The sequence below is a fragment of the Stenella coeruleoalba genome (assembly GCF_951394435.1).
Source record: "Stenella coeruleoalba genome assembly, chromosome: 11".
Classification (NCBI taxonomy): domain Eukaryota; kingdom Metazoa; phylum Chordata; class Mammalia; order Artiodactyla; family Delphinidae; genus Stenella; species Stenella coeruleoalba.
This window is the reverse complement of record NC_137157.1, coordinates 100317110-100325858: the sequence shown is the minus strand read 5'-3', so window position 1 is coordinate 100325858 and position 8749 is coordinate 100317110. Positions and strand designations below refer to the sequence as shown.

The following is an 8749-nucleotide window of genomic DNA, read 5'->3' as shown; positions in this document are numbered from 1 at the left end:
ACGGGAGAGGCCACAACAGTGAGAGGCCTGCGTACCGCAAAGAAAAAAAAAAAAGTGTTGAGGATTGAAATTGTTAGTATTGTCTATTTTCCCCAGCTTCTATGCGGCAGCCAAATAAACTGCAACTGAAGGAAAAGGTCTCTGAGGACGAGGGTCAGCCGGATGAGAACGAGTTCAACTGTTTCCCAAGCAGTATCAGGTGTTTCCATTTCTCCCTGCTCCGAGTCTGATGGCAGTGACGTTTCCACATGATCAGGCCCGTGCTGAACCCATGGCACCAAGTGGGAGGCTCCGGGTCCAGAGGGCAGGCCTCTGCGGGCACCCCCAGGGGCCCTCTCATTGGTGGAGGCAGTGTGGGGTGACAAGCCACAGCCACCTGGGCTCCCACCCAGACGGTTATTTCAAAAGCGAAAACAGAGCAAAATGTTCTGATGAACACTGAGGCCATCAGGGTTGGGCCATCGCTGCAGAAAGTTACAAAACCAGGGTAGGGCTGGCGTCAGGCGACCGACCGCGGTATCTCTTCCAGACACCAGACTCCCTCTGCCCCAGTTCTGCTCCACGTCCAAAGATCAGGACTCGTCCTAAAGCCCGAAGCTGCAGATAGGCTTGTGCACACAGACTATGACACCGTCCTTGGAAAGAAAGCCAGCTGGGCACTGGTGGAAAGGCCACAGAGCAGTGGGACGCCAGCCACCTGCCCCGGAGCAAGGGCAGCTTGTGGGGACACACGTGGGGGGGGAAGGGCTTTCAGCTGCAGCTCTGCTCTCTGGGCCCAGAAAACAGGTGGGCTGTTGGGATGTTTCCACCCCGTGGGAGGGAGTGTGGTGAAGACTCACTGCCTTTGTCACTTGAGTGCTGCTTGCTGTTTTTAGTTTGGTTTTGTTGTTTTGTTTACTTTACATGTATATGTTAGGTTACATATGTGTCATAGTAACATACATTTGTGTGTGTGTGTATATATATATATTCGTATGTAAATGTCAAAGTTGTATTTCACACTCTTGTCAGGAAATTTGTAGGAAAAAAATATAAGCTGGTTGGTTAAAGATCGTGAGGCAGCACAAGGCGGGTTACACGCTGCACCTTTGAAAGTCCATCAGCCGGATGGGCAACTTTTTAAAAAATTGTGCTCAAATAAGATAACATTTACCATTTTAACCATTTTTTAAGTGCACAGCTCAGTGGCATTAAGAACATTCACACTGTTGTGCAACCGTCACCACCATCCGCCACCAGAATTTTTTCATCTTCTCCAACTGAAACTGTCCGCATTAAACACCAGCTTCCCCTGCCCCTCCCCCAGCCCCGGGCACCCACCACCCTACTTCCTGTCTCTGTGGCTCTCTTTTGGGGGCGTTGTAGAAGTGGAATCCCACAGCATCTGTCCTGCTGGGACGGACTTCTTCCCCCCCTCAGCACAATAGCTTCAAGGTTCCTCCATGTTTGTTGTTAGATTCTAGTTTGTTTTCCATCGATTGGAAGGTTTATTTTTGTTTTTTTTTCATTTATATACCTTTATTTGGGAATGTTTAAATCAATACAGAGAAACTAAATTTCAGAGACACTGAATATCGTTAGTTTGGATATCATTACTTTATTATAAAAGAAACACAGAAATTATTTACACGATGAAAGATTTCAGAACTTCAGTGGCAGCTTCCCGTGATGCCATTTCAATAGTGACTAATTTTAGTCGACGTATTTTCCAAGAATGTCACCATCTCTAGATAAGAAATCATCCTTGTCGTCTAGAACTACTTTGGTGCCTTCATATTCTGGGAGAAGAACTTTATCTCCAACTTTCACACTAACTGGTTGAATCCCTCCACCCTTTCCTTTAGAGCCGGATCCAACAGCTACTACCGTTGCTTGCAATACTTTCCCTTGTGATTTTTCTGGAAGCATAATGCCTCCTTTGGTTACAATTTCGGCTGCACTTCTTTCAACTAATACTCGGTCAAAGAGGGGAAGAAACTTTCTAAATGCCTGTCCTGCCGTGACTCGGGTTGCAACACTTCGTACTCTCGCTCTCTGGCCGCCGCTGCCGCAAAGGAGAGATCCGCAGTCTGACCCCCCTGCCACGTGAACTCTGGTTTTGTTTTCTTGCTGAGGACTCTGATGTTGAGAACAGGACAACCATCTGAATGTTTGCCTGGCCAAGGGGCTTCTCTTTCACCACCCTAAAATATACTTACCTTTGCCGTAGTGGACATTTTTCAGTGTTTTTTCCTGCCCATCCACTACATAACTGGCGTGTTAATAGCTGCTCACGGGAATTCCCTGGCAGTCCAGTGGTTGGGACACTGCGCTTCCACTGAAGGGGTCATGGGTTTGATCCCTGGTCAGGGAACTAAGATCCCACATGCCACACGGTGCGGCCAAAATATAAAAGAAAAAAAATTTTTTTAATTAAAAAAAACAAAAAACCCAGCTGCTCACCACTCTCAGTACGGTCCGCACTGCAAGGGTGAGGTTGGAGGGAGTGCAACCCCTGCCTGCTTGGGCAAAGTCTCCGAGAACCCACAGAAGTCCTTTCTTTCTCCAGGAACATGAGGCCTCTTGATCTAGAGGGCAGGCCTGTGCTCACCTTCCTCTCCAAGTAAAACAGGCTCTTAAAACATGCTTTTTGTTTGCTTGTTCTTTATTTTTTTTATTATTATTATTTTTAAAATAAATTTATTTATTTATTTTTGGCTGCATTGGGTCTTCATTGCTGCGCGCAGGCTTTCTCTAGTTGTGGCGAGCGGGGGCTACTCTTCATTGTGGTGCGCAGGCTTCTCATTGCAGTGGCTTCTCTTGTTGCAGAGCAGGGGCTCTAGGAGCGCGGGCTCAGTAGCTGTGGCACGCGGGCTCAGTAGTTGTGGCTCACAGGCTCTAGGTGCGTGGGCTTCAGTAGTTGTGGCACATGGGCTCAGTAGTCATAGCTCGCAGGTTCTAGAACACAAGCTCAGTAGTTGCGGCACGCGGGCTCAGTAGTTATGGCACGCGGGTTCAGTAGTTGTGGCTTGCGGTCTCAGTAGTTGTGGCTTGCGGGCTCTAGAGCGCATGCTCAGTAGTCGTGGCGCACGAGCTTAGTTGCTCCGCAGCATGTGGGATCTTCCCGGCCCAGGGCTCGAACCTGTGTCCCCTGCATTGGCAGGTGGATTCTTAACCACTACACCACCAGGGAAGCCCTGCTTGCTCTTTATAATTATTATTTTTAATCAGTATGTTCAAATAGTTAAATATATATACAGTAAGAACGTGCAGTGAAAATTCACGTCCCACACTGACCCTGCTTCCTGGTCCCCTCCGCAGCTGCCCAGAGACGGTTCTCGGGGAGCAAGCACACGGGTGCTTTTTTACACAAAAGATTTCATCTCGTGCTCGTTGATCTGTATGGTGGTTTTGGAAAAAATACAGAGAAGTCAGAGTGTAATATGAAAAGTTCCCACCACCCAGAGCTGATAAAAACTAATCTTTGCTGTTTCTTTTTATCCCTTACGTAAAAGAAGTAAAATGTTACAGATAAAGTTGAAACATTCTGTGACGTTCACAGACAATCCTATTCCCTTCCTTCTCTCCCCAGAGCTGAGCACTGCCACTAATTTGTTATTCCTATCAGTAATTTTGTATATTTTCACAGGCATACATATATACGTCTGTGAACAACACATAGTATTGAAAGGGAGCAGGACCCTGTGGTCCTTGTCTCCCATGGCCTGAGCCTGCCTTCTGTCTGTGGAAAAACTTTAGCCAAAGGATAAGTTCAACTGGAGACGTGAGAAAATGCAGAAACAAAGGAAAACAGTCAAAGGAGACCAAATAATAAATGTTTAGTCAGTAAGCATAGCCAAGGACCTTTAGTTCCTCCTCAAGGGCTAGAGATCATAATGTGAGCCATATCCTGTGAGCTGTCTTGTAGATATTGATACCCTCGCCAGGTGGAAGAAGTGAACTACATGAAGACTAGACTGTAGCCATGACCTAAGCTGCCACAATTCCAAGAACTGGCCTCAAAGAAATGGAAACAAACCGACCCTGGAACTGAAGATTAATTGTACCTAAAACAATCAAGATGACGCTGGTCAGACCACCAATGACCAACTTCAAGATGACTGTCAGAGGACTTCCCTGGTGGCACATTGGTTAAGAATCCACCTGCCAATGCAGGGGACACGGGTTCGAGCCTTGGTCTGGGAAGATCCCACATGCTGTGAAGCAACTAAGCCTGTGTGCCACAACTACTGAGCCTGTGCTCTAGAGCCCACGAGCTACAACTACTAAGCCAACGTGCTGCAACTACTGAAGCCCATGTGCCTAGAGCCTGTGCTCCACAACAAGAGAAGCCACCGCAATGAGAAGCCCGTGCACCACAATGAAGAGTAGCCCCCGCTCGCTGTAATTAGAGAAAACCCACATGCAGCTACGAAGACCCAACGCAGCCAAAAATAAATAAAAATTTAAATTTACAAATTTAGTAAAAAAAAAAAAGCCTCTATGAGGTGATGGATTTTTTTTTCTGGTTTGCGGGATCTTTGTTCCATGACCAGGGATTGAACCGAGGCCTCAGCAGTGAGAGCATGGAGTCCTAACCACTGTATTGCCAGGGAAGCCCCTAGGTGATGGATTTAGCTAAACTCATCGTGGTCATCATCTCACAATATGTGTAAGTCAGGTCATCATGCTGTTCCCCTAAAACTTAGTGTTGTGTGTGTCAATTACATTTCAAAAAACAAACTGAAAGAAAAAAATAAATAAAGCACTTCTCTACATGCAAAGCAAAAAAAAAAAAAAAACTCAAAATGAAAACCTCAGTGTTCTGATTTCCAAACAATTTCCCTCCCTGTTTTTTGTTTTTTTTATAAATTTATTTATTTATTTGTTTTGGCTATGTTGGGTCTTCGTTGCCGCGCACCAGCTTTCTCTAGTTGCAGCGAGCGGGGGCTACTCCTCACTGCGGTGGCTTCTCTTGTTGCAGAGCACAGGCTCTAGGTGCACGGGTTTCAGTAGTTGTGGCACACAGCCTCAGTAGTTGTGGCACACAGGCTCAGTAGTTGTGGCTCGCTGGCTCTAGAGCGAAGGCTCAGTAGTTGTGGCACACGGGCTGTAGAGCTCAGGCTCAGTAGTTATGGCGCACGGGCTTAGTTGCTCCACAGCATTTGGGATCTTTCCGGACCAGGGCTCGAACCCGTGTCTCCTGCATTGGCAGGCGGATTCTTAACCACCCTGCCACCAGGGAAGTCCGGAGTGAAGTCTTTTCTTAACATTTCTGACCTGGATGATTTCTGAAGGTGTGGACTGTGACCTTAGCAGAGGACAGAGTTACCCAATCTTCTACAGCTCAGGGAGAAGGGCAGGTGGTACGTGAACAGGACATGCCACTGCCACGTGCACAGGGTGTGTTCCTCTGGGCAGGTTCTGACCAGGTCGGCCCTGTGTGCTCACATTCGGAGCACACACTGGGACACAGCCGGCTTTGTGGGGGTGAACCCCGCCCACCTCCCTCTCCCGAGAGAGCTGTGACTGCCCAGCCGGGAGTCACCAGAACAGAATGTCCCCGTCGTGTGAATGGGTATTGTTCTCAGAAAGGGAGCCCGCAAGTCAATTGTTCAGAGTTGGGAGGCATTTCCCCAGATAAACAAGGGTACGTGTAAGCTTCACTATTCGGGACAGGCCCAAAGAACTGCTTGCTCCCTGCAGTCAAGGCTGGGCCGACGGTAGCTGAATCCCTGCCCGGAGTAGAGACGTGCTGCTCAGAAAATGCCTTCCAACTTGTACCCTCTGTGACTGGGGAGCAGGGGCCTCCCCAGTTCTTGGCCCTCGATGTGGCTGCCATGGCCTGGGGTGCAGGCCAGCGAGGAGAAATAGCTGGACCCTGCGGAGGGCGGAGTAAAGCCCTGGGTCCTGGTCCACGTCTTCTGGAGGCCCGGGTATGGGCCTGCTTCCCTTCTGCTTCTGGTCAAGGTTCCTCTGTCCTTCTGAAGTTCCCTAAGGTCTGGAAACAATGGGAAACAGACTTTAAAAATGGCTTCCTTCAGAGGAGCACAGTGGTCACTTCTCAGGAAAGACCAAGGTTGACCCAGGGAAGAACGGTGGATTTCTAAGTATACGAAAGGCCAAAAAAATCCAGGTTAGAGTCCTTGCATTTGTGGCTGGCTTTGATCAAGGGATGATTCTGAAGATCTTATGTGTCATAATCACGTGCTTTTTAAAAAATCATGTTTCCTTTGACCTTTCTTGCCTTGATACAAGTTCGATGTACCAATACCTCAATCTCTAAAAAGACTTGACGTTTTACAAAAGGCTTTCACCTCCTTTATCTTATTTGAGGGAAAGATATTATTACCCCTGTTTTACTGCTAAGGAAACTGCCCGAGATCGCTTAGCTGGGAAGCCGGGCCCTCTGCACCAATTCCAAGCCCTTGCTGGTGTTAATTCCCGAAGGGAGACAGGACCCACAGTCCTGTAGCGGAAACAAGTCTCCAGGGAATATCTGGTTTTCTCCGTGTCTCCGGACTCTTCCAAATTACCCCAAACATCTAAATATCCCTTATTTTCTTAAACTTCTCTAGGGAATGAAATCTATAACGCTCGCTTACCTGTCCTGGTGACAAATAGCCTCTCTCTGATTAGAAAGATATCCTTTATTTCCACCTTGGTTCTTTTTGTTACCAAAAAAATCTGTTTGGCCGAGAGCGCGTTGTGTTTTTTTTTTTTTTCTACTTTGTTGGGAACATACAGTAAGGGGCTTAGAAAACAAGCCTGGGACTACTGGGTCCGTCCACAGCAGACCTGAAATGACAGCTAACGCAAGAGTGTGATCGGGTATGTGGTCCAGAGCACTTGCCCATCTTCTGTTGCAGCCGAGCCTTACCGAGCCCCTGAGGGGCAGATGGCACTGGATCAGCTAAAGCCTGGCAGCCTGGTGCTGCGTCCGGGGCTCTTGCACAAGCCGACGGCAGAGCCAGCCCGGAGTTCTGGTCTCTGACTCGGATCAAGGAGCAAGTGTTTGTGCCCGTCACAAGGGCGCCCGGCTTGATAGCTTAACAAAGTTCTTATCTGGGTGAACTTTCAATTCGTGCCCAAGTCCAAACTCAGGACTCTGGAGGCGGAAGCAGAGGTGACCCTGGGGACTCTCCTCAGCGAGAACACAAAGCCCCGTTGGCTTCTGCCGGCGGGTCCCAGGACAGTGGCTGGCAGAGGGTGCGCGGTGGCCGGCTCTGCCCTGAGCAGACCTGCGTGGGAAGCGGCAGCAGCAAAGGCTCCTCTTGGGCTGTTGTCCACGTGGTCTGGGACGGTCTGAGCACAGGGCCGCTCCGGGGCACGCTGTGTCCTGTGCGTCTCTCCAAAGCCAGAGGAGACCGGCCAAGACACAGCCAAGCTCAGGGCTCAGGTCTGCCTCCAAAAGACGCTCTCCTCATCTGGTCAGACAATGTGGTCCATGGACCACAGCAGAGATTAGAAACACGTCCAGGAAGTTACGTCCACACATCTTACTATGGAGGAGAGTCTGGGGACAGACTCTACTGATGTTAGACTTTTGGGGAGACGCTAATTCAGGACGGCCCACCGTCCCCTAGTCCAGGGTCAATCTCGAGGATGTAGACGCTGACCTCTAGCAGCCTGATGCCCTGCGCATGCTACCTCTAAACCCAGGTCCTCTGCAAACAGCCATCTCACTTGTGTGCAAGGCTTGGTCAGACCTAATAACCTGTCAGCAAGTGTCAAACTAGCCACAGAGCAGAACCGCCCAAGGCATCTTTTGAAAACACAGATTCCCAGACCTGACCTCAGATTCACTCAGTCAGCGTCTCCAGGTCTGGGTCCTGGAAGTCTGAATTCTTATTTTTTATTTTATTTTATTATTTTTTCGGCCACACCGCGCGGCATGCAGGATCCTAGTTCCCTGTGCAGGGATGGAACCTGCGCCCCCCTGCAGTGGAAGCCTGGAGTCCTAACCACTGGACGGCCAGGGAAGTCCCATGAATTCTTTTTTTTTTTTTAATATTTACGTATTTATTTGGTTGCGCTGCGGCAGGCGGGCTCTTTAGTTGTGGCATGCATGCGGGATCCTAGTTCCCTGAGCAGGGATCGAACCTGGGCCCCCTGCGTTGTGAGCGCAGAGTCTTAACCACTGGACCACCAGGGAAGTCCCATGGATTCTTAAATCTCCCCAGATTTTAACAGCCAGATGGAGGGCAAGCTCGGGCCCTGCAATTGCCCAAGCTCCACTCAACGTCCAGTTCGAGCTTCCTCTCCTGGGATCCATGGACAGCATCTTGCTTGCTCCTGGGCTCCCTTCTCTCCAAACAGATAGGGGATGGGCGCCCAGAAGTGCAGGTGAGGCTCCGAGTCTGCAGCAGGAGCTGCCCTTCCTGCTCTTACCCCCGTGGTGGACACAGCCCAGGAAGCGCTCGCACTTGGACACCCTCCACCCCACCCCCATGCCGCAGCCCCTCGGTCCAGCGCAGCAGGCGATTCCCAAGGTGTCCTGGTCCTACTCGGCCGCCAGCACGTCTGAGCCCAAGAGTGGACTGACCAGAAGGGGGAGGGCTCCCTGGGGCTGAACATATGCACGTAATTCGGAAGTATTTTAGGGTGTCTCCTTCTCTGTGGTAGAAGGTACTTACCTGTGATGGAGAGGTGGGTCCTGGCGTGGAACCCGGGACCTTCCTGGGGGAGCAGCTTAGAAGAGGGATTTCCAGAACTCAGCTCACGGCCTGGTCTGCTGACGTCACACATTCTCAGGGCCCTTCTGAATTCT

At 49.7% G+C, this 8749-nt stretch overlaps 1 protein-coding gene across 1 annotated transcript; it reads right to left on the bottom strand.

Moving 5' to 3' along the window:
• Positions 1–1395: 1395 nt before the first annotated feature.
• LOC307194439 (10 kDa heat shock protein, mitochondrial-like) lies at positions 1396–8431 on the bottom strand (the record flags this gene model as incomplete). Its single annotated transcript, XM_079937529.1, has 3 exons — positions 1396–2044; positions 5764–5860; positions 8371–8431. 3 exons carry the CDS (start codon positions 8429–8431, stop codon positions 1693–1695), a joined length of 510 nt encoding a protein of 169 aa, XP_079793655.1. The 3' UTR covers positions 1396–1692.
• Between the last annotated feature and the right edge of the window lie 318 nt (positions 8432–8749).